We start from the raw sequence: 27812 nt of genomic DNA, 5'->3' as shown, positions 1-27812 counted from the left end.
GAGTGGCTTCCATCTGGTCACTCTACCATAAAGGCCTGATTGGTGGAGTGCTGCAGAGATGGTTGTCCTTCTGGAAGGTTCTCCCATCTCCACAGAGGAACTCTAGAGCTCTGTCAGAGTGACAATCAGGTTCTTGGTCACCTCCCTGACCAAGGCCCTTCTCCCCCGATTGCTCAGTTTAGCGGGGCGGCCAGCTCTAGGAAGAGTCTCGGTGGTTCCAAAAGATTGATGGAAGCCACTGTGTTCTTGGGGACCTTCAATGCTGCAGAAATGTTTTGGTACCCTTCCCTAGATCTGTGCCTCAACACAATCCTATCTTGGAGCTCTGAGGACAATTCCTCATGGCTTGGTTTTTGCTCTGACATGCACTGTCAACTGTGGGACCTTATATAGACAGGTGTGTGCATTTCCAAATCATGTTCAATCAATTACATTTACCACAGGTGGACTCCAATCATGTTGTATAAACATCTCAAGGATGATCAATGGAAACAGGATGTATCTGAGCTCAATTTCGAGCCATAGACAAACATTGGCAGTAGAATGGCCTTACTGAAGAGCTCAGTGACTTCAATGTGGCACCATCATAGAATTCCACCTTTCTAACAAGGCAGTTGGTCAAATATCTGCCCTGCTAGAGCTGCCACCAGTCAGCTGTAAGTGCTGTCATTGTGAAGTGGACACATCTATGAGCAACAGCTCAGCCACCAAGCGGTATGCCCCTGCTAGCACTGCCCCAGTCAGCTGTAAGTGCTGTCATTGTGAAGTGGACACATCTAGGAGAAACAGCTCAGCCACCAAGCGGTGTGCCCCATAACTGGCTATGTGAATATTTCAGCTCTGTTCGTATAACATTTATTGACAATTTTGATACGTTCTGGAAACAAAGCTCATATTTTAAAGTAAGCTAATTTATGTCCATTTAACTGCCTGAATGCCTCTGTTGATACTACAGCTATTGTATGCAGTAATCATGTGCCTATGAAGCAGAGTTATATTGTTAGCACTGAGGCGGTGTGCACTAGGAGGAAGTCCACCGTGTGCAGCTCACCCTGCAACAAAATGAGCTTGTCTTCTTCCGCTAAGCTTCCCAGTAAAGCAATGCAAACAATCAAGCATCCCACAAAAGTGCTAAAAATAGCCCATGTTAACATATGTAGCTTAAGAAAAAAGGTTCATGAAATCAATAACTTGCAAGTAACAGATCACATTCATATTCAGACAATCTCTGAAACTCACTTAGATAATACATTTGATGATGCAGTGGTAGCAATCCACGGTTATAACATTGACAGAAAATACAGAAATTCCAATGGTGGAGGTGTTGCTGTTTATATTCAGAACCACATTCCTTTAAAGCTTAGAGAGGATCTAATGTTAAACACTGTTGAAGTAATATGGCTACAGGTTCATCTGCCTCAACTAAAGCCCATTTGTGTGGGTAGCTGCTGTAGACCACCAAGTGCTAACAGTCAGTATCTGGATAACATGTGTGAAATCCTTGATAATGTATGTGACATCAACAGAGAGGTATATTTTTGGGGTGATTTAAATATTGACTGGCTTTTATCAGGCTGCCCACTCAAGAGAAAGCTTCAAACTCTAACCAGTACCTGCTACCTGGTTCAAGTTATCAGTCAACCTACCAGGGTAGTTGCAAAAAGCACAAGAATCATCAACATGTCTTGATCACAACTTTAGTAATTTGCTTTAAAGAAGTATCCAAATCCATCGGATGTAGTGATCACAATATAGAAGCCATATCTAGGAAAACCAAAGTTCCAAAGGCTGGGCATAATATAGTGTATAAGAGGTCATACAATAAGTTTTGTAGTGATTCCTATGTTGTTGATGTTAAGAATATGTGCTGGTCCGTGGTGTGTAATGAGGAGCAACCAGACGCTGCACTTGACACATTTATGAAATTGCTTATTCCAGTTACTAATAAGCATGTACCCATTAACAAAATGCCTGTAAAAACTGTTAAATCCCTGTGGATTGATGAGGAATTGAAAAACTGTATGGTGGAGAGGGATGAGGATAAAGAGATGGCAAATACGTCTGGCTGCACAACTGTTTGGCAAACTTACTGCAAATTCAGAAATCATGTGACTAAACTGAATAAAAAGAAGAATAAACTGTACTATGAAACAAAGATAAATTATATAAAGAATGAGAGTAAAAAGCTTTGGAGCATCTTAAATTAAATATTGGGCAAAAAGGCAAACTCAATTCCATAATTTTTTTAATCAAATGGCTCATTCATCACAAAACCCTCTGATATTGCCAATTACTTTCATAATTTTTTCATTGGCAAGATTAGCAAATTTAGGCATAACATGCCAACAACAAACGCTGACACTAACCATCCAAGTATAACTGATCAAATTATGAAAGGCAAGGATTGTAATTCAGAATTCTGTAAAAGTGAGTGTGGAAGAGGAGAAACAATTATTGTTGTCTATCAACAATGACAAGCCACCGGGGTCTGACAACTTGGATGGAAATTAACTGAGGATAATAGCGGATGATATTGCCACTCCTATTTGCCATATCTTCAATTTAAGCCTACTAGAGAGTGTGTGCCCTCAGGCCTGGAGGGAAACAAAAGTCATCGCGCTACCCAAGAATAGTAAAGCCCCCTTTACTGGCTCAAATAGTCGACCAATCAGCCTGTTACCAACCCTTAGTAAACATTTGGGAAAAAATGGTGTTTGACCAGATTCAATGCTATTTTACTGTAAACATATTGACAACATGCATTCAGCACACTTATAGGGAAGGACATTCAACAAGCACGGCACTAACACAAATTACTGATGATTGGCTGAGAGAAATTGATGATAAAAAGATTGTGGGAGCTGTTTTGATAAACTTTAGATGAAACTCTAGGATGAAGGAGAGGAGAGGAGGAGAGAGGAGAGGAGAGGAGAGGAGAGGAGGAGAGCTGAGACAGCTTTAAAACAGGCTAGATGAAACTCTAGGGAGAAGGAGAGGAGAGGAGAGGAGAGGAGAGGAGAGGAGAGGAGAGGAGAGGAGGAGAGTGGGAGAGCTGAGACAGCTTTAAAACAGGCTAGATGAAACTCTAGGATGAAGGAGATGAGAGGAGAGGAGAGCTGAGACAGCTTTAAAACAGGCTAGATGAAACTCTAGGATGAAGGAGAGGAGAGGAGAGGAGAGGAGAGGAGAGGAGAGGAGAGGAGAGGAGAGGAGAGGAGAGGAGAGGAGAGGAGAGGAGAGGAGAGGAGAGGAGAGGAGAGGAGAGGAGAGGAGGAGAGTGGGAGAGCTGAGACGGCTTTAAAACAGGCTAGATGAAACTCTAGGATGAAGGAGAGGAGAGGAGAGGAGAGGAGAGGAGAGGAGAGGAGAGCTGAGACAGCTTTAAAACAGGCTAGATGAAACTCTAGGATGAAGGAGAGGAGAGGAGAGGAGAGGAGAGGAGAGGAGAGGAGAGGAGAGGAGAGGAGAGGAGAGGAGAGGAGAGCTGAGACAGCTTTAAAACAGGCTAGATGAAACTCTAGCAGCTCTGGTGGCATCTGGTGACTCTGCTGGCTCAAAGAATCAATACCTTCAAAATGGAAACAGTCCTCTCTTGTCCATCAATGTGTCCACCCCTCCATCCACACATATACTGTGTGGACCAAACATTAGGAACACCTGCTCTTCTTCCATGACATAGACTGACCAGGTGAATCCAGGTGAAAACTATGATCCCTTATTGATGTCACCTATTACATCCTCTTCAAACAAGTGTAGATGAAGGGGAGGAGACAGGTTAAATAAGGTTGTTAAGCCTTGAGACAACTGAAACATGGATGTGTATGTCTGCCATTCAGAGGGTGAATAGGCAAGACAAAAGATTTTAGTGCCTTTGAACGGGGGTATGGTAGTAGGTGCCAGGTGCAGCGGTTTGAGTGTGTCCAGAACTGGTCCCCCACCCTAAGGAGTGCAGCTCAATATCACGATGGTGTTCCTAATACTTTGTATACTCAGTTTACACTCTCTCTCTCTCTCTCTCTCTCTCTCTCTCCCTCTCTCCCTCTCTCCCACCCTCCCCTCCCTGCCCATCCAGCTGACCACCCCCCAGTAGCAGTGTAACAGTCTCCCTCCCTCTCTCTCTCCCTCCCTCTCTCCCACCCTCCCCTCTCTGCCCATCCAGCTGACCACCCCCCAGTAGCAGTGTAACAGTGTCTCTCTTCTCTCCACGTCCCAGAAGGCCAAAGCAGATTGCGCAGCCGTTCTCCAATCCCCCGGTCACTGTTTAGGTTTCAACATCCATTTACTCCTCTATAGATCTCTTAAACACTAATGACTTTCAAGTGGTTTAGACAGTTGTAGACAGCTTGTTGAAGGGGCATCTGCCACATGCTTAACTAAAGCCATTCAGAGTTACATTGATTAATGGGACTAGGGGGTCAAAGGGCACGGTGATTGTGGCTGACCAGAAACAAGTAAATTCAAAAACTGACTGGCTTTTCATTTGGTTCGGGGCTTTAACCCTGGGCTCTAAAAGAGCAGAGGGAGAATACATTACAGTAACAGGTGGTATCATCAGGATAATGGTAATGGCTTTAATACTAGAGGGAGAATACATTTCAGTAACAGGTGGTATCATCAGGGTAATGGTAATGGCTTTAATCCTAGAGGGAGAATACATTACAGTAACAGGTGGTATCATCAGGATAATGGTAATGGTAATGGCTTTAATCCTAGAGGGAGAATACATTTCAGTAACAGGTGGTATCATCAGGATAATGGTAATGGCTTTAATACTAGAGGGAGAATACATTTCAGTAACAGGTGGTATCATCAGGGTAATGGTAATGGCTTTAATACTAGAGGTAGAATACATTTCAGTAACAGGTGGTATTATCAGGATAATGGTAATGGCTTTAATCCTAGAGGGAGAATACATTTCAGTAACAGGTGGTATCATCAGGATAATGGTAATGGCTTTAATACTAGAGGGAGAATACATTTCAGTAACAGGTGGTATCATCAGGGTAATGGTAATGGTAAGAGCTTTAATCCTAGAGGGAGAATACATTTCAGTAACAGGTGGTATCATCAGGGTAATGGTAATGGCTTTAATCCTAGAGGGAGAATACATTTCAGTAACAGGTGGTATCATCAGGGTAATGGTAATGGCTTTAATCCTTGAGGGAGAATACATTTCAGTAGCAGGTGGTATCATCAGGATAATGGTAATGGTAAGAGCTTTAATACTAGAGGTAGAATACATTTCAGTAACAGGTGGTATCATCAGGGTAATGGTAATGGCTTTAATCCTAGAGGGAGAATACATTTCATTAACAGGTGGTATCATCAGGATAATGGTAATGGCTTTAATCCTAGAGGTAGAATACATTACAGTAACAGGTGGTATCATCAGGATAATGGTAATGGTAATGGCTTTAATCCTAGAGGGAGAATACATTTCAGTAACAGGTGGTATCATCAGGATAATGGTAATGGTAATGGCTTTAATCCTAGAGGTAGAATACATTACAGTAACAGGTGGTATTATCAGGATAATGGTAATGATAAGAGCTTTAATACTAGAGGGAGAATACATTTCAGTAACAGGTGGTATCATCAGGGTAATGGTAATGGTAAGAGCTTTAATCCTAGAGGGAGAATACATTTCAGTAACAGGTGGTATCATCAGGATAATGGTAATGGCTTTAATCCTAGAGGGAGAATACATTTCAGTAGCAGGTGGTATCATCAGGATAATGGTAATGGCTTTAATCCTAGAGGGAGAATACATTACAGTAACAGGTGGTATCATCAGGGTAATGGTAATGGCTTTAATACTAGAGGGAGAATAGATTTCAGTAACAGGTGGTATCATCAGGGTAATGGTAATGGCTTTAATCCTAGAGGGAGAATACATTTCAGTAGCAGGTGGTATCATCAGGATAATGGTAATGGCTTTAATCCTAGAGGTAGAATACATTTCAGTAACAGGTGGTATCATCAGGGTAATGGTAATGATAAGGGCTTTTTATTTTTCCAGGTTTATTTGAAGAAAAGAAAAGTCTAAGACCTTGTCTCTCTACATCGTGTTGACCAGTCACAAACACAATAGTTAACAGCGTTTTGATCCATAATGTCAACAGTCAGACAGGGAGCAACGCTCAACCTTAAGGCTAAAGCAGATCTGATTGACATTACGGTTATTTAATCAAATGTCAATCCGCACACATTTATAATGCACTCGTCAAATTCAAATACAGACACGTTGTTTTACCCCACTCACCAACGCCCGAGATTTACAATGAACAGTCGGAGTGTTTTCAGTCAATAGTTTTGATATGAGAAATAAACGTCTGTCCGTGAACGTTGTGGAGAAAGGGCTTTAAACATCCTGTTTATGTTCTGTCAGAGACGGCGTGAGGTGCATATCCGGGCCAATCAACGTTTCACATTTCTGAAATCCCCCTGCCATTTTAAAATATAATTGTCTGTAGTGTTGTGTTGAGTAAAGGGTCTGCTTTACGAGCTGCTGCAGAGCTGCTACAGAGCTGCTACAGAGCTGCTACAGAGCTGCCACAGAGCTGCCACAGAGCTGCCAGAGGTTTAAGGCGTTATAATATGGTGCTGACATAATATCAGGCTGTACGTGTCAGAACAATAACAGGAGAATACATTCTCTCTCTCTCTCTCTCTCTCTCTCTCTCTCTCTCTCTCTCTCTCTCTCTCTCTCTCTCTCTCTCTCGTACACTGAACAAAAAAATAGAAACGCTACTTGTAAAAAAAGTGCTTGTTTTATGTTTCATGAGCTGAAATAAAAGATCCCAGAAATGTTCCATACGCACAACAAGCTTATTTCTCTCCAATGTTGTGATCAAATTTGTTTACAACCCTGTTAGTGAGCATTTCTCCATTGCCAAGATAATCCATCCATCTGACAGGTGTGGCATATCAAGAAGCTGATTAAACAGCATGATCATTACACAGGTGCACCTTGTGCTGGGGGACAATAAAAGGCCACTCTAAAATGTGCAGTTTTATCACACAACATAATTCCACAGATGTCTCAAGTTTTGAGGGAGAGTGTAATTGGCATGCCGACTACAGGAATGTTCACCAGAGCTGTTGCCAGAGAACTTAATGTTCATTTCTCTACCATAAACCGCCTCCAAACTAATTTTATAGAATTTGTCAGTAAGTCCAACCAGCCTCACAATATGGTGTGGTATGGGAGTGGGGTTAGTTGATATCAACGATGTGAACAGCCCCATGGTGGAGGTGGGGTTATGGTGGGTGAGCGGTTTGCTGATATCAACGATGTGAACAGCCCCATGGTGGCGGTGGGGTTATGGTATAGGAGTGGGGTTAGCTGATGTCAACGTTGTGAACAGCCCCATGGTGGCGGTGGGGTTATGGTATAGGAGTGGGGTTTGCTGATGTCAACGATGTGAACAGCCCCATGGTGGCGGTGGGGTTATGGTATAGGAGTGGGGTTAGCTGATATCAACGATGTGAACAGCCCCATGGTGGAGGTGGGGTTATGGTATAGGAGTGGGGTTAGCTGATATCAACGATGTGAACAGCCCCATGGTGGAGGTGGGGTTATGGTATAGGAGTGGGGTTAGCTGATATCAACGATGTGAACAGCCCCATGGTGGCGGTGGGGTTATGGTGGGCGAGGGGTTAGCTGATATCAACGATGTGAACAGCCCCATGGTGGAGGTGGGGTTATGGTATAGGAGTGGGGTTAGCTGATGTCAACGATGTGAACAGCCCCATGGTGGCGGTGGGGTTATGGTATAGGAGTGGGGTTAGCTGATATCAACGATGTGAACAGCCCAATGGTGGCGGTGGGGTTATGGTGGGCGTGGGGTTAGCTGATATCAACGATGTGAACAGCCCCATGGTGGCGGTGGGGTTATGGTATAGGAGTGGGGTTAGCTGATATCAACGATGTGAACAGCCCCATGGTGGAGGTGGGGTTATGGTATAGGAGTGGGGTTAGCTGATGTCAACGTTGTTAACAGCCCCATGGTGGAGGTGGGGTTATGGTATAGGAGTGGGGTTAGCTGATATCAACGCTGTGAACAGCCCCATGGTGGCGGTGGGGTTATGGTATAGGAGTGGGGTTAGCTGATATCAACGATGTGAACAGCCCCATGATGGCGGTGGGGTTATGGTATAGGAGTGGGGTTAGCTGATATCAACGATGTGAACAGCCCCATGATGGCGGTGGGGTTATGGTATAGGAGTGGGGTTAGCTGATATCAACGATGTGAACAGCCCCATGGTGGCGGTGGGGTTATGGTATAGGAGTGGGGTTAGCTGATATCAACGCTGTGAACAGCCCCATGGTGGAGGTGGGGTTATGGTATAGGAGTGGGGTTAGCTGATATCAACGATGTGAACAGCCCCATGGTGGCGGTGGGGTTAAGGTATAGGAGTGGGGTTAGCTGATATCAACGATGTGAACAGCCCCATGGTGGCGGTGGGGTTATGTTTTTTTTACGGGTTTTGGTTTTTCCATGTATGTTTTGAGGTTGGACTTTAGCACGTATAGCTCGTTAGCACGTATAGCTCGTTAGCACGTATAGCTCGTTAGCACGTATAGCTCATTAGCACGTATAGCTCGTTAGCACGTATAGCTCGTTAGCACGTATAGCTCGTTAGCACGTATAGCACAACGATTGGTGTCAATTTGACAGTCAGTATGTGTTACACCTGTGCTGGTTGCCATCTCACTAGTTGGAAGGTGTTTCACCTAAAACCCCAACTGTTTTGTTTTGGTTATTGTCAATGAGTCTTTGTTAGTTTCCCTTCTGGTTGAGTGACAATGTAGGTTTTCTTGCTGGGGAACGAAACAGTATGGGCAGACATAAACTACGGACAACAAATACAGTTGCAAGTTGAATGCACTAATACTAATGCCCATTGTGAGGCCCAATGTATTACCAGTCAGGTGAAATCAATAGATTTGGGCCAAATGTATTTATTTTGATTGACTGATTTCCTCATATGAACCATAACTCAGTAAAATCTTAGAAATTGTTGCATGTTGCGTAGAAAAATGTGTTCAAGGTATATACTGTATAGAGAACACACTGGACAACGTGGAGATCTCATTACTATAGACAGAACACACTGGACAACGTGGAGATCTCACTACTATAGACAGAACACACTGGACAACGTGGAGATCCCATTACTATAGCCAGAACACACTGGACAACGTGGAGATCTCACTACTATAGCCAGAACACACTGGACAACGTGGAGATCTCATTACTATAGACAGAACACACTGGACAACGTGGAGATCTCACTACTATAGACAGAACACACTGGACAACGTGGAGATCCCATTACTATAGACAGAACACACTGGACAACGTGGAGATCTCATTACTATAGACAGAACACACTGGAACACACTGGACAACGTGGAGATCTCACTACTATAGCCAGAACACACTGGACAACGTGGAGATCTCATTACTATAGACAGAACACACTGGACAACGTGGAGATCTCATTACTATAGACAGAACACAGTGGACAACGTGGAGATCTCATTACTATAGACAGAACACACTGGACAACGTGGAGATCTCACTACTATAGACAGAACACACTGGACAACGTGGAGATCTCACTACTATAGACAGAACACACTGGACAACATGGAGATCTCATTACTATAGACAGAACACACTGGACAACGTGGATATCTCATTACTATAGACAGAACACACTGGACAACGTGGAGATCTCACTACTATAGACAGAACACACTGGACAACATGGAGATCTCATTACTATAGACAGAACACACTGGACAACATGGAGATCTCATTACTATAGACAGAACACACTGGACAACATGGAGATCTCACTACTATAGCCAGAACACACTGGACAACATGGAGATCTCACTACTATAGCCAGAACACACTGGACAACATGGAGATCTCACTACTATAGCCAGAACACACTGGACAACGTGGAGATTTCACTACTATAGCCAGAACACACTGGACAACGTGGAGATCTCACTACTATAGCCAGAACACACTGGACAACATGGAGATCTCACTACTATAGCCAGAACACACTGGACAACATGGAGATCTCACTACTATAGCCAGAACACACTGGACAACGTGGAGATCTCACTACTATAGCCAGAACACACTGGACACCGTGGAGATCTCACTACTATAGCCAGAACACACTGGAACACACTGGACAACATGGAGATCTCATTACTATAGACAGAACACACTGGACAACATGGAGATCTCACTACTATAGCCAGAACACACTGGACAACGTGGAGATCTCACTACTATAGCCAGAACACACTGGACAACGTGGAGATCTCACTACTATAGCCAGAACACACTGGACAACATGGAGATCTCACTACTATAGCCAGAACACACTGGACAACATGGAGATCTCACTACTATAGCCGGAACACACTGGACAACATGGAGATCTCACTACTATAGACAGAACACACTGGACAACATGGAGATCTCACTACTATAGACAGAACACACTGGACAACATGGAGATCTCACTACTATAGCCAGAACACACTGGACAACGTGGAGATCTCATTACTATAGACAGAACACACTGGACAACGTGGAGATCTCACTACTATAGCCAGAACACACTGGACAACATGGAGATCTCACTACTATAGACAGAACTGGGATAGGAGAAAACGGACATTGTAGTTACTCCACAATACTAACCTAAATGACAGAGGGAAACAAAGGAAGCAGCATCCTGTTTGCAATAAGGCACTAAAGTAAAAGTGCTAAAAATGTGGCAAAGAAATGTACTTTAAGTCCTGATTACAAAGCGTTATGTTTGGGGAAATCCAACATGTCGCTGAGTACCACTCCTCGTGGCTGCATCATGTTATGGATATGCTTGTGATCGACAAGGACTAAGGAGTTTTTTTTAGGATACTTTTTTTTTTTTTTTGCAAAAATGTCTAAAAACATTTGTCATTCACTCATTTGTCATTCACTTTGGCGTTATGGGCTTGTGTGTGTAGATGGGTGAGAAAAAATGTATTTAATCAATTTTGAATTCAGGCATTAACACAACAAAATCTGAAATAAGTCAAGGGGTTTGAATTCTTTCTGAAGGCACTGTAAGTTTTGCTTGTTTGGAAATGGGGCCGAAGGAGGAAACCAATCAGGTTTGATCAGGAACAGGGTCAAGTGGGCGGGGCATCATGAGGTGAACAACGTACTGGATGACCTGAAAGTTTAGGGAGCATTACCATGCCAACAGTGATCAGGGTCCACCCACATATTTTCCCCCACTATATCGCTAAGTACTGTAGACTATATTACAGGTATATTATACAGTAGATTATGTTACAGGTATACAGTACTGTAGACTATATTACAGGTATATTATACAGTAGATTATGTTACAGGTATACAGTACTGTAGACTATATTACAGGTATATTATACAGTAGATTATGTTACAGGTATATTGTACAGTAGATTATGTTACAGGTATACAGTACTGTAGACTATATTACAGGTATATGGTACAGTAGATAATATTACAGGTATATAGTACAGTAGATTATATTACAGGTTTATAGTACAGTAGACTATATTACAGGTATATGGTACAGTAGATTATATTCCAGGTATATAGTACAGTAGATAATATTACAGGTATATGGTACAGTAGATTATATTACAAGTACATGGTACAGTAGATTATAGTACAGGTATATAGTACAGTAGATTATATTACAGGTATATAGTACAGTATATTATATTACAAGTACATGGTACAGTAGATTATATTACAGGTTTATAGTACAGTAGATAATATTACAGGTATATAGTTCAGTAGATTATATTACAGGTATATAGTTCAGTAGACTACATTAATCTAGATTTGGCTTCCTATTTCGCAACAAAGCCTCCTTCACTCTTGCTGCCAAACATACCCTCGAAAAACTGACTATCCTACCGATCCTTGACTTCGGAAATGTCATTTACAAAATAGCCTTCAACACTCTACTCAGCAAATTGGATGTAGTCTATCAGTGCCATCCGTTTTGTCACCAAAGCCCCATATACTACTCACCACTGCGGCTTGTATGCTCTCGTCGGCTGGCCCTCGCTACATATTCGTCGCCAAACCCACTGGCTCCAGGTCATTTATACGTTTTTGCTAGGTAAAGCTCCACCTTATCTCAGCTCACTGATCACCATAGCAACACCCACCCATAGCACGCGCTCCAGCAGGTATATTTCACTGGTCATCCCCAAAGCCATCACCTTTGGCCGCCTTTCCTTCCAGTTGTCTACTGCCAATGACTGGAATGAATTGCAAAAATCACAGAAGTTGGAGACATATCTCTCACTAACTTTAAGCGTCAGCTGTCAGAGCAGCTTACCGATTGCTGCAGCTGTACACAGCCCATCTGTAAATAGCCCATCCAACCAACTACCCACCTCATCCCCATATTTGTTTTTGTGCTCTTTTGCACACCAGTATTTTTAATCTGGCTAATCTGAAAACAAGGCTCCCCAAATTCTATCAGCATTCTATCAGCAACCCTAGACCACTGTTATTCTAACTTCCGCGACGCATATAAGGCCCTCCCCCGCCCTCCCTTCGGAAAAGCTGACCACGACTCCATTTTGTTACTTCCAGCCTATAGACAGAAACTAAAACAGGAAGCTCCCGCCCTCAGGTCTGTTCAACGCTGGTCCGACCAATCGGATTCCACGCTTCAAGATTGCTTCGATCACGTGGACTGGGATGTCTTCCGCATAGCGGCGAACAACAACATTGACGAATACGCTGATTCGGTGAGCGAGTTTATTAGCAAGTGCATCGGTGATGTTGTACCCACAGCGTCTATTAAAACATTCCCCAACCAGAAACCGTGGATTGATGGCAGCTGAACGCGTGAACCACTGCTTTTAATCAGGGCGAGGCGACCGGAAACATGACCGAATACAAACAGTGTAGCTATTCCCTCCGCAAGGCAATCAAACAAGCTAAGCGTCAGTACAGAGACAAAGTGGAGTCGCAATTCAACGGCTCAGACACAAGAGGTATGTGGCAGCGTCTACAGTCAATCACAGACTACAAAAGAAAAACCAGCCCCATCGCCGATCACGATGCCTTGCTCCCAGACAGACTAAACAACTTTTTTGCTCGCTTTGAGGACAATACAGTGCCACTAACACGGCCCGCTACCAAAACCTGCAGGCTCTCCTTCACTGTAGCCAATGTGAGTAAAACATTTAAACGTGTTAACCCTCGCAAGGCTGCAGGCCCAGACGGCATCCCCGGCCGCGTCCTCAGAGCATGCGCAGACCAACTGGCTGGTGTGTTTACAAACATATTTAATCATCCTTATTCCAGTCTGCTGTCCCCACATGCTTCAAGAGGGCCACCATTGTTCCTGTTCCCAAGAAAGCTAAGGTAACTGAGCTAAATGACTATCGCCCTGTAGCACTCACTTCCGTCATCATGAAGTGCTTTGAGAGACTAGTCAAGGACCATATCACCTCCACCGACCCACTCCAATTTGCTTACCGCCACAATAGGTCCACAGACGACGCAATCGCCATCACACTGCACACTGCCCTAACCCATCTGGACAAGAGGAATACCTATGTAAGAATGCTGTTCATCGATTACAGCTCAGCATTTAACACCATAGTACCCTCCAAACTCGTTATTAAGCTCGAGACCCTGGGTCTTGACCCCGACCTGTGCAACTGAGTCCTGGACTTCCTGACGGGCCGCCCCCAGTTAGTGAGGGTAGGTAACAACGTCTCCACCCCGCTGATCCTCAACACTGGGGCCCCACAAGGCTGCGTTCTCAGCCCTCTACTGTACTCCCTGTTTGCCCATGACTGCGTGGCCACTCACGCATCCAACTCAATCATCAAGTTTGGACATCTTGAAGCATGTGGGGACAGCAGACATATGACATGTTATTTTATCAAATTGATTACCTAACATTTAATTGATTACGTGATTGAATTAAACCTTGTAACAAATAAAGCATTAATAACCTGGGGGCATTTATATAGAGCTGTTATCTCCCAAATCCAGTCTCTTAAAGATCGGATGATCTTTACTATCAATAGCAGTCAATTATTAATCGTCACCATATTCACTCATTCTGATGGTCGTAAAGTACTTGGTTATCTGCACGAATCCTGGCTAACAAGTTGAATCAACAATACACAGATTGGATTAATTATTGATTTACTAAATACCTACATAATCACATATATGTACATAGGGTAGATCATACATTGATTACTAATCATGTCATGAAAAGCCCCTAGTGGACTAACCCGATATGACGGCTGGTTACACAAGGGAAGGGGGTTGGGTTTGAATGAAAGAGCGGGAAGACTGAGGGACAAAGGGAATGGGTCTCTATCGGACCTTGAGAAGCTGTGCTACCGTAAATATAGAATCTTATGCATTCTAATAACCTCCCATTTGGTAAAGAGAAATGCAAGATGTATATATTTACTCTGAGCTGCGCTTCGATAGATGAGTCGAAGATGGAAGACCGGTTTTCCCAGCAGAGATCACCGTTGTCCTTTTGAAGAATCTTTGTGGTCGTAGTGTTGTAGAGCGGATACGTTGAAGTACCCTGTCGTTCTCAGGAGATTGTCTATCCTTTCCTAGCCTGTTGAGGACCCCTTCTCAATACTGCCCCCTAGCCCTTAGAGGTTAACTAGGCCACGTACGTTTACAGCTGCAGCTGATAACTCGACGTCTAGGATATATCACTACTTCTTTAGTGAATAATAGTTCAAATTTCATACCAAGTTGCCATAATCAGCTCGTGGTGTATTCTGGCTGGTCTGGTCGAAATTCACCATTCCAGCATGGCGATCTTCACCTCCACGTGACCTGGTCTCATGTAAATTTTGTTAGAGTGGTCGTGCAACCATTCGCAACCCCAGCTAACGCCAGGGTTTGCTTAGTCTAACGTGAATTGGGTCACGGTGGCTTTTTTACTGGGGAAAAGAAGGGCGTGTTTCATCCCTCTCCAACCAATGTCTGTTCACTTGGGCGTGGCCACTGAGTGAGCATAAGTTTACTTATGAAAAAATTCTCTCATTTAGAAGCTAAAATCACATTTCATCTTCTCACAAATAGTTTCATATTTAAACATTTAAATTGCACAACAATTCCATGTGAATCTGATAACTAGAATGTGTAGACTTTCCAAGATGCACTTTATGTCATCCGGTCATCAGATATCATCTCCCAGGCAACAACTGATCTGACATCATATTCATTAAGTACCAACGGACCCTTTCAACTGGTTGAGAAAGGGAAATATTGTTCCATTCCCCAACCTTTTGATGTTACCATACTTTCTCTGTGCTAACGCAGGGCTTTCCAAGAGTCCATTCAGTAGAATGGAGAGAAAAGGGGGAAAGATATATATGGGGGGGGTCGTAAACCTCAACCAACAGGGCAAAGTCATGACAGCATATAGTATAGTATAGTACAGACTGTTATACTAGAGATACAGGAGGACTGTTATACTAGAGGGACAGGAGGACTATTATACTAGAGGAACAGGTTTACATTTATACTAGAGGAACAGGAGGACTATTATACTAGAGGAACAGGAGGACAGTTATACTAGAGGAACAGGAGGACAGTTATACTAGAGGAACAGGAGGACAGTTATACTAGAGGAACAGGAGGACAGTTATACTAGAGGAACAGGAGGACTATTATACTAGAGGAACAGGAGGACAGTTATACTAGAGGAACAGGAGGACAGTTATACTAGAGGGACAGGAGGACTATTATACTAGAGGAACAGGAGGACTATTATACTAGAGGAACAGGAGGACTATTATACTAGAGGAACAGGAGGACAGTTATACTAGAGGAACAGGAGGACAGTTATACTAGAGGAACAGGAGGACTATTATACTAGAGGAACAGGAGGACAGTTATACTAGAGGAACAGGAGGACAGTTATACTAGAGGAACAGGAGGACAGTTATACTAGAGGAACAGGAGGACAGTTATACTAGAGGAACAGGAGGACAGTTATACTAGAGGAACAGGAGGACTATTATACTAGAGGAACAGGAGGACAGTTATACTAGAGGAACAGGAGGACAGTTATACTAGAGGAACAGGGGGGACTATTATACTAGAGGAACAGGAGGACTATTATACTAGAGGCACAGGAGGACTATTATACTAGAGGAACAGGAGGACAGTTATACTAGAGGAACAGGAGGACAGTTATACTAGAGGAACAGGGGGACAGTTATACTAGAGGAACAGGAGGACAGTTATACTAGAGGAACAGGAGGACAGTTATACTAGAGGAACAGGAGGACAGTTATACTAGAGGAACAGGAGGACAGTTATACTAGAGGAACAGGAGGACAGTTATACTAGAGGAACAGGAGGACTATCATACTAGAGGAACAGGAGGACTATTATACTAGAGGAACAGGAGGACTATTATACTAGAGGAACAGGGGGACTATTATACTAGAGGAACAGGAGGACAGTTATACTAGAGGGAAAGGAGGACTATTATACTAGAGGAACAGGAGGACTTTTATACTAGAGGAACAGGAGGACTATTATACTAGAGGAACAGGAGGACTATTATACTAGAGGAACAGGAGGACTATTATACTAGAGGAACAGGAGGACAGTTATACTAGAGGAACAGGAGGACAGTTATACTAGAGGAACAGGAGGACAGTTATACTAGAGGAACAGGGGGACAGTTATACTAGAGGAACAGGAGGACTATTATACTAGAGGAACAGGAGGACTATTATACCAGAGGAACAGGAGGACAGTTATACTAGAGGAACAGGAGGACTATTATACTAGAGGAACAGGAGGACTATTATACTAGAGGAACAGGGGGACAGTTATACTAGAGGAACAGGAGGACAGTTATACTAGAGGAACAGGAGGACAGTTATACTAGAGGAACAGGAGGACAGTTATACTAGAGGAACAGGAGGACTATTATACTAGAGGAACATGGGGACAGTTATACTAGAGGAACAGGAGGACTATTATACTAGAGGAACAGGAGGACAGTTATACTAGAGGAACAGGAGGACTATTATACTAGAGGAACAGGAGGACTATTATACTAGAGGAACAGGAGGACTATTATACTAGAGGAACAGGAGGACAGTTATACTAGAGGAACAGGAGGACAGTTATACTAGAGGAACAGGAGGGCAGTTATACTAGAGGAACAGGAGGACTATTATACTAGAGGAACAGGAGGACTATTATACTAGAGGAACAGGAGGACAGTTATACTAGAGGAACAGGAGGACTATCATACTAGAGGAACAGGAGGGCAGTTATACTAGAGGAACAGGAGGACTATTATACTAGAGGTACAGGAGGACAGTTATACTAGAGGAACAGGAGGACTATTATACTAGAGGAACAGGAGGACTATTATACTAGAGGAACAGGAGGACTATTATACTAGAGGTACAGGAGGACTATTATACTAGAGGAACAGGAGGACTATTATACTAGAGGAACAGGGGGACAGTTATACTAGAGGAACAGGAGGACAGTTATACTAGAGGAACAGGAGGACAGTTATACTAGAGGAACAGGAGGACTATTATACTAGAGGAACAGGAGGACTATTATACTAGAGGAACAGGGGGACTATTATACTAGAGGAACAGGAGGACAGTTATACTAGAGGAACAGGAGGACAGTTATACTAGAGGAACAGGAGGACTATTATACTAGAGGAACAGGAGGACTATTATACTAGAGGAACAGGGGGACTATTATACTAGAGGAACAGGAGGACTATTATACTAGAGGAACAGGAGGACTATTATACTAGAGGAACAGGAGGACAGTTATACTAGAGGAACAGGAGGACAGTTATACTAGAGGAACAGGAGGACAGTTATACTAGAGGAACAGGAGGACTATTATACTAGAGGAACAGGAGGACAGTTATACTAGAGTAACAGGAGGACAGTTATACTAGAGGAACAGGAGGACTATCATACTAGAGGAACAGGAGGACTATTATACTAGAGGAACAGGAGGACAGTTATACTAGAGGAACAGGAGGACTTAGTCTCATAATTGAACTCTGATATTCCAATCATTCTACCATTCATTCAGTCTATCCTGAAGGCAGTAATGATAGGTAGAGCTTTACAGTGACAGAATGGCATTATGGTATCTGAGCTATATGGCTGCTAGCTATGTGCTCAATGAAAAGACGCTTTGTGATGTGTAACTGGAGAGGAGAGTTCCTGCTTGTATTTCCCTATTTTCTGGTTGTGTCAGTTAGTCCTCATCCTCTCTCCATGATGTGGATTAAAATATATACACCAGCTGCACTGTAGTGAACCATTCACCACCAGACCAGTAGTACTGTAGTGAACCATCCAGACCAGTAGTACTGTAGTGAACCATCCAGACCAGTAGTACTGTAGTGAACCATTCACCACCAGACCAGTAGTACTGTAGTGAACCATTCAGACCAGTAGTAATGTAGTGAACCATTCACCACCAGACCAGTAGTACTGTAGTGAACCATTCAGACCAGTAGTACTGTAGTGAACCATTCAGACCAGTAGTACTGTAGTGAACCATTCACCACCAGACCAGTAGTACTGTAGTGAACCATTCAGACCAGTAGTACTGTAGTGAACCATTCAGACCAGTAGTACTGTAGTGAACCATTCAGACCAGTAGTACTGTAGTGAACCATTCACCACCAGACCAGTAGTACTGTAGTGAACCATTCAGATCAGTAGTACTGTAGTGAACCATTCACCACCAGACCAGTAGTACTGTAGTGAACCATCCAGACCAGTAGTACTGTAGTGAACCATTCAGACCAGTAGTACTGTAGTGAACCATTCACCACCAGACCAGTAGTACTGTAGTGAACCATCCAGGCCGGTAGTACTGTAGTGAACCATTCACCACCAGACCAGTAGCACTGTAGTGAACCATTCACCACCAGACCAGTAGTACTGTAGTGAACCATTCACCACCAGACCAGTAGTACTGTAGTGAACCATTCAGACCAGTAGTACTGTAGTGAACCATTCAGACCAGTAGTACTGTAGTGAACCATTCAGACCAGTAGTACTGTACTGAACCATTCAGACCAGTAGTACTGTAGTGAACCATTCACCACCAGACCAGTAGTACTGTAGTGAACCATTCAGACCAGTAGTACTGTAGTGAACCATTCAGACCAGTAGTACTGTAGTGAACCATTCACCACCAGACCAGTAGTACTGTAGTGAACCATCCAGACCAGTAGTACTGTAGTGAACCATTCACCACCAGACCAGTAGTACTGTAGTGAACCATTCACCACCAGACCAGTAGTACTGTAGTGAACCATTCATCACCAGACCAGTAGTACTGTAGTGAACCATTCAGACCAGTAGTAATGTGGTGAACCATTCAGACCAGTAGTACTGTAGTGAACCATTCACCACCAGACCAGTAGTACTGTAGTGAACCATTCAGACCAGTAGTACTGTAGTGAACCATTCAGACGAGTAGTACTGTAGTGAACCATTCATCACCAGACCAGTAGTACTGTAGTGAACCATTCAGACCAGTAGTAATGTGGTGAACCATCCACACCAGTAGTACTGCAGTGAACCATTCACCACCAGACCAGTAGTACTGTAGTGAACCATTCAGACCAGTAGTACTGTAGTGAACCATTCACCACCAGACCAGTAGTACTGTAGTGAACCATTCAGACCAGTAGTACTGTAGTGAACCATTCAGACCAGTAGTACTGTAGTGAACCATTCACCACCAGACCAGTAGTACTGTAGTGAACCATTCAGACCAGTAGTACTGTAGTGAACCATTCAGACCAGTAGTACTGTAGTGAACCATTCAGACCAGTAGTACTGTAGTGAACCATTCACCACCAGACCAGTAGTACTGTAGTGAACCATCCAGACCAGTAGTACTGTAGTGAACCATTCAGACCAGTAGTACTGTAGTGAACCATTCATCACCAGACCAGTAGTACTGTAGTGAACCATTCAGACCAGTAGTACTGTAGTGAACCATCCAGACCAGTAGTACTGTAGTGAACCATTCAGACCAGTAGTACTGTAGTGAACCATTCAGACCAGTAGTACTGTAGTGAACCATTCAGACCAGTAGTACTGTAGTGAACCATTCACCACCAGACCAGTAGTACTGTAGTGAACCATCCAGACCAGTAGTACTGTAGTGAACCATTCACCACCAGACCAGTAGTACTGTAGTGAACCATTCAGACCAGTAGTACTGTAGTGAACCATTCACCACCAGACCAGTAGTACTGTAGTGAACCATCCAGACCAGTAGTACTGTAGTGAACCATTCACCACCAGACCAGTAGTACTGTAGTGAACCATCCAGACCAGTAGTACTGTAGTGAACCATCCAGACCAGTAGTACTGTAGTGAACCATTCAGACCAGTAGTACTGTAGTGAACCATTCAGACCAGTAGTACTGTAGTGAACCATTCACCACCAGACCAGTAGTACTGTAGTGAACCATCCAGACCAGTAGTACTGTAGTGAACCATTCAGACCAGTAGTACTGTAGTGAACCATTCACCACCAGACCAGTAGTACTGTAGTGAACCATCCAGACCAGTAGTACTGTAGTGAACCATTCAGACCAGTAGTACTGTAGTGAACCATCCAGACCAGTAGTACTGTAGTGAACCATCCAGACCAGTAGTACTGTAGTGAACCATTCAGACCAGTAGTACTGTAGTGAACCATTCAGACCAGTAGTACTGTAGTGAACCATTCACCACCAGACCAGTAGTACTGTAGTGAACCATCCAGACCAGTAGTACTGTAGTGAACCATTCACCACCAGACCAGCTGCACTGTAGTGAACCATTCACCACCAGACCAGTAGTACTGTAGTGAACCATTCAGACCAGTAGTACTGTAGTGAACCATTCAGACCAGTAGTACTGTAGTGAACCATTCATCACCAGTAGTACTGTAGTGAACCATTCACCACCAGACCAGTAGTACTGTAGTGAACCATTCAGACCAGTAGTACTGTAGTGAACCATTCAGACCAGTAGTACTGTAGTGAACCATTCAGACCAGTAGTACTGTAGTGAACCATTCAGACCAGTAGTACTGTAGTGAACCATTTAGACCAGTAGTACTGTAGTGAACCATTCACCACCAGACCAGTAGTACTGTAGTGAACCAGTCAGACCAGTAGTACTGTAGTGAACCATTCAGACCAGTAGTACTGTAGTGAACCATTCAGACCAGTAGTACTGTAGTGAACCATTCATCACCAGACCAGTAGTACTGTAGTGAACCATCCAGACCAGTAGTACTGTAGTGAACCATTCACCACCAGACCAGTAGTACTGTAGTGAACCATTCAGACCAGTAGTACTGTAGTGAACCATTCAGACCAGTAGTACTGTAGTGAACCATTCTAACACATATCAGATAGTATTAATGTGTTAATGCTGCACTATCGTGTATCAGATAGACTGCCTTGCAGACTCCTGCTGCTTTACAACATGTTGGACTAGCTAACAACACAGGCCAATACAGTGGACCAACACAGTGGACCAGCACAGTGGACCAACACAGTGGACCAACACAGTGGACCAACACAGGCCAATACAGTGGACCAGCACAGGCCAATACAGTGGACCAGCACAGGCCAATACAGTGGACCAACACAGTGGACCAACACAGTGGTCCAACACAGTGGACCTGCACAGGCCAACACAGTGGACCAACACAGGCCAATACAGTGGACCAGCACAGGCCAATACAGTGGACCAGCACAGGCCAATACAGTGGACCAGCACAGGCCAATACAGTGGACCAGCACAGGCCAATACAGTGGACCAACACAGTGGACCAATACAGTGGACCAACACAGTGGACCAACACAGTGGACCAATACAGGCCAGCACAGTGGACCAACACAGTGGACCAGCACAGTGGACCAGCACAGTGGTCCAACACAGTGGTCCAACACAGTGGTCCAACACAGTGGTCCAACACAGTGGACCAATACAGTGGACCAGCACAGTGGACCAACACAGTGGTCCAACACAGTGGACCAACACAGTGGACCAACACAGTGGACCAACACAGTGGACCAATACAGGCCAATACAGTGGTCCAACACAGTGGTCCAACACAGTGGTCCAACACAGTGGACCAGCACAGTGGTCCAACACAGTGGTCCAACACAGTGGTCCAACACAGTGGTCCAACACAGTGGAACAACACAGTGGTCCAACACAGTGGACCAATACAGTGGACCAACACAGTGGACCAACACAGTGGACCAACACAGTGGACCAATACAGGCCAGCACAGTGGACCAACACAGTGGACCAACACAGTGGTCCAACACAGTGGTCCAACACAGTGGTCCAACACAGTGGTCCAACACAGTGGTCCAACACAGTGGAACAACACAGTGGTCCAACACAGTGGAACAACACAGCAGACCAGCACAGTGGACCAGCACAGGCCAATACAGTCGACCAGCACAGTGGACCAGCACAGTGGACCAGCACAGGCCAACACAGTGGACCAGCACAGTGGACCAGCACAGGCCAATACAGTGGACCAGCACAGTGGACCAGCACAGTGGACCAGCACAGTGGACCAGCACAGTGGACCAATACAGGCCAGCACAGTGGACCAGCACAGTGGACCAGCACAGTGGTCCAACACAGTGGTCCAACACAGTGGTCCAACACAGTGGTCCAACACAGTGGACCAATACAGTGGACCAGCACAGTGGACCAACACAGTGGTCCAACACAGTGGACCAACACAGTGGACCAACACAGTGGACCAACACAGTGGACCAATACAGGCCAATACAGTGGTCCAACACAGTGGTCCAACACAGTGGTCCAACACAGTGGACCAGCACAGTGGTCCAACACAGTGGTCCAACACAGTGGTCCAACACAGTGGTCCAACACAGTGGTCCAACACAGTGGAACAACACAGTGGTCCAACACAGTGGACCAATACAGTGGACCAACACAGTGGACCAACACAGTGGACCAACACAGTGGACCAATACAGGCCAGCACAGTGGACCAACACAGTGGACCAACACAGTGGTCCAACACAGTGGTCCAACACAGTGGTCCAACACAGTGGAACAACACAGTGGAACAACACAGCAGACCAGCACAGTGGACCAGCACAGGCCAATACAGTCGACCAGCACAGTGGACCAGCACAGTGGACCAGCACAGGCCAACACAGTGGACCAGCACAGTGGACCAGCACAGGCCAATACAGTGGACCAGCACAGTGGACCAGCACAGTGGACCAGCACAGTGGACCAGCACAGTGGACCAGCACAGTGGACCAGCACAGGCCAACACAGTGGACCAGCACAGTGGACCAGCACAGTGGACCAGCACAGGCCAACACAGTGGACCAGCACAGTGGACCAACACAGTGGACCAGCACAGTGGACCAACACAGGCCAATACAGTCGACCAGCACAGTGGACCAGCACAGTGGACCAGCACAGGCCAACACAGTGGACCAGCACAGTGGACTAGCACAGGCCAATACAGTGGACCAGCACAGCGGACCAGCACAGTGGACCAGCACAGTGGACCAGCACAGTGGACCAGCACAGTGGACCAGCACAGTGGACCAACACAGTGGACCAGCACAGGCCAACACAGTGGACCAGCACAGTGGACCAGCACAGTGGACCAGCACAGGCCAACACAGTGGACCAGCACAGTGGACCAACACAGTGGACCAGCACAGTGGACCAACACAGTGGTCCAGCACAGTGGACCAACACAGTGGACCAACACAGTGGACCAGCACAGTGGTCCAACACAGTGGACCAGCACAGTGGACCAGCACAGTGGTCCAACACAGTGGACCAGCACAGTGGACCAGCACAGTGGTCCAACACAGTGGACCAGCACAGTGGTCCAACACAGTGGACCAACACAGTGGACCAGCACAGTGGACCAGCACAGTGGTCCAACACAGTGGACCAACACAGTGGTCCAACACAGTGGAACAACACAGTGGTCCAACACAGTGGACCAGCACAGGCCAATACAGTGGACCAACACAGTGGACCAACACAGTGGTCCAGCACAGTGGACCAGCACAGGCCAGCACAGTGGTCCAACACAGTGGTCCAACACATGTGATATTCATTTGTCAGCCTTAAAGATACACTCTGCGATCTTAAGGACAAAACATGTGTAACATATTGCATATAAATTGCACAATTCGCAACATATCACACAAATGGATGAAGTAGTACACAATTGGATGATAGTACACAAAATAAAGGGACCACTTTTGGCTCATGAGCACCACTTTCAAAACTACTGGCTGAAATTGCACACAAGTTTGAGAGTGCATCTTTAACTGGGCTCTGATAAAGAGCAGAGAAGGGACCCACCTGGAACCAAAAAGGGTTCTTCAAAGGGGTTCTCCTATGGGGACAGCTGAGGAACCCATTTAGGTTCTTGATAGCACCTTTAATTCCAAGAGAGTAGCTGCACTTAAAGATAATGTTTCCTCCATATTAACTTCTGGTACTAGGTGGGACCTGATGAAAACAGGTCAGCTAACAAATCACCAGGGTTACAACTTCTGCTTTCTGATTAATGTGAGGTCAGGACTTACAAACCCTTTTAATTTGATTCCACGGCCAGATAAAAAGGGCTCATTCAGGAGCGGCCTTTCCCACTGAGAGAGCCTGAGAGCCTGCTGGACTACATACGCTGAGCTGAACACTCTAATTCCCTGTGATGGTTCCTTGGGGAGCTCTCTTCTCTCCATTCCACTCCTCCTCTCCTTCTCTCTCCAAGTCCACTATGATCTTGTCAGAGACGGAGAGATGATTAACTGTCTGCGTGATGCTGTAATAAAGTATATCCTGTGTTTATGTGATCAATGAAGAGCAGAGTATTAGGCTGCTCGGAGTTAATGTGACCATTTCACTTCAATAACACATTATTGACGGGAGAGGAACCGTTGGAGGGACAGGGAGGGGAGCCAGGCTGGACCAGGAGGGGGAGCAGGGAGGAGGGACAGGCTGGACCAGGAGGGGGAGCAGGGAGGAGGGCCAGGCTGGACCAGAAGGGGGAGCATGGAGGAGGGCCAGGCTGGACCAGGAGGGGGAGCAGGGAGGAGGGCGAGGCTGGACCAGGAGGGGGAGCATGGAGGAGGGCCAGGCTGGACCAGGAGGGGGAGCAGGGAGGAGGGCCAGGCTGGACCAGGAGGGGGAGCAGGGAGGAGGGCCAGGCTGGACCAGGAGGGGGAGCAGGGAGGAGGGCCAGGCTGGACCAGGAGGGGGAGCAGGGAGGAGGGCCAGGCTGGACCAGGAGGGGGAGCAGGGAGGAGGGCCAGGCTGGACCAGGAGGGGGGAGCAGGGAGGAGGGCCAGGCTGGACCAGGAGGGGGAGCAGGGAGGAGGGCCAGGCTGGACCAGGAGGGGGAGCAGGGAGGAGGGCCAGGCTGGACCAGGAGGGGGGAGCAGGGAGGGGGCCAGGCTGGACCAGGAGGGGGAGCAGGGAGGGGGCCAGGCTGGACCAGGAGGGGGAGCAGGGAGGAGGGCCAGGCTGGACCAGGAGGGGGAGCAGGGAGGAGGGACAGGCTGGACCAGGAGGGGGAGCAGGGAGGAGGGCCAGGCTGGACCAGGAGGGGGAGCAGGGAGGAGGGCCAGGCTGGACCAGGAGGGGGAGCATGGAGGAGGGCCAGGCTGGACCAGGAGGGGGAGCAGGGAATGGCAGCCTGGGATCAGGTGACAAACTAGGCATCTGGAGGTGGGGGAGTCAGGCACTGGGAGAAACACAGGGCTTCACTAATGCGGTTGATATGAATGATACTCTAATCATAGTCATTAGATTGGAGAGGAGGATAGAGAGGAGGGAGAGATGGTGGTGGGTGGGTATAGGGGTGAATGGGGGTCATTTGAAGCTTTTTGATTCTCTCTGTCCATTTTGACAGTGAATGCAGATGAATTTCTAGTTGTGTTGAGAATACTGGTCTGGTTTAGTCTGAACCACAGAGAGAGGATAGATGGACTGGTTTAGTCTGAACCACAGAGAGAGAGGATAGATGGTCTGGTTTAGTCTGAACCACAGAGAGAGAGGATAGATGGGGTGGTTTAGTCTGAACCACAGAGAGAGGATAGATGGACTGGTTTAGTCTGAGCCACACAGAGAGAGGATAGATGGGGTGGTTTAGTCTGAACCACACAGAGAGAGGATAGATGGGGTGGTTTAGTCTGAACCACAGAGAGAGGATAGATGGACTGGTTTAGTCTGAACCACACAGAGAGAGGATAGATGGGGTGGTTTAGTCTGAGCCACAGAGAGAGGATAGTCTGGTTTAGTCTGAACCACAGAGAGAGAGGATAGATGGGGTGGTTTAGTCTGAACCACAGAGAGAGGATAGATGGTCTGGTTTAGTCTGAACCACAGAGAGAGAGGATAGATGGACTAACAGTGATCCTGTATCTACTAACAGTGAATCTGTATCTACTAACAGTGATCCTGTATCTACTAACAGTGATCCTGTATCTACTAACAGTGATCCTGTATCTACTAACAGTGATCCTGTATCTACTAACAGTGATCCTGTATCTACTAACAGTGATCCTGTATCTACTACAGTGATCCTGTATCTACTAACAGTGAATATGTATCTGCTAACAGTGATCCTGTATCTACTACAGTGATCCTGTATCTACTAACAGTGAATATGTATCTGCTAACAGTGATCCTGTATCTACTACAGTGATCCTGTATCTACTAACAGTGAATATGTATCTGCTAACAGTGAATCTGTAGTTTAAATTTACTAGCAGTGATCCTGTAGTCTGTATTTACTATCAGTTATACTGTAGGCTGTATTTACTAACAGTTATACTGTAGGCTGTATTTACTATCAGTTATACTGTAGGCTGTATTTACTAACAGTTATACTGTAGGCTGTATTTACTAACTGTTATACTGTAGGCTGTATTTACTATCAGTGATCTTGTATCTGCCAGCAGTGAACCCGGCCCATTGTAATGGACTCTTAACAATCTATTACAGCTGAAGATTGGACACACCTCCTCACTTTACTTTTACTATTTTCCACATTGTATAATAATAGTGAACACATCAAAGCTATGAAATAAAACATATGGAATTATGTAGTAACCCAAAAAGTTTTAATCATGTCAAAATATTTTCTATATTTGAGATTATTCAAAGTAGCCACCCTTTTCCATGATGACAACTTTGCCCACTCTTGGCATACTCTCAACCAGCTTCATGAGGTAGTCACCTGGAATGCATTTCAATTAACAGGTGTGTTGTTTGTTAAAAGTTATTTTGTGGAATTTCTTTCCTCCTTAATGCGTTTGAGCCAATCAGTTCTGTTTTGACAAGGTAGGGGTGGTATACAGAATATAAAAGACCAAGTAAGCAAAGGGAAATGACAGTCAATCATTACTTTAAGACATGAAGGTCTGTCAATCCGGAAAATGTCAAGAACTTTGAAAGTTTCTACAATTGGCAGCTTCATTAAATAGTACCAGCAAAACACCAGTCTCAACGTCGGCGGTGAAGAGGCGACTCCGGGATGCTGGCCTTCTAGGCGGAGTTCACCTGTCCAGTGTCTGTGTTCTTTTGCCCATCTTAATTGTTTCTTTTTATTGGCCAGTCTGAGATATGGCTTTTCTTTGCAACTCTGCCTAGAAGGC

The 27812-nt window shown here is 45.3% G+C and overlaps 1 protein-coding gene across 1 annotated transcript in view; it reads left to right on the top strand.

Annotated features, from left to right (window-relative positions):
• LOC123732584 (flocculation protein FLO11-like) overlaps nucleotides 1–24276 on the top strand; it is a 72085-nt gene extending 47809 nt beyond the window's left edge. The window contains exon 4 of the mRNA XM_045711850.1: nucleotides 21617–24276. Coding sequence (XP_045567806.1) covers nucleotides 21617–24276 — 2660 coding nt within the window. The remainder of the gene's footprint in view (nucleotides 1–21616) is intronic.
• Nucleotides 24277–27812: the final 3536 nt, after the last annotated feature.

The sequence above is a fragment of the Salmo salar genome, unplaced genomic scaffold (assembly GCF_905237065.1).
Source record: "Salmo salar unplaced genomic scaffold, Ssal_v3.1, whole genome shotgun sequence".
In the NCBI taxonomy this organism is placed as follows: Eukaryota; Metazoa; Chordata; class Actinopteri; order Salmoniformes; family Salmonidae; genus Salmo; species Salmo salar.
Note: the sequence above shows the minus strand (reverse complement) of the source record. Positions and strands in the feature narration are given on the sequence as shown.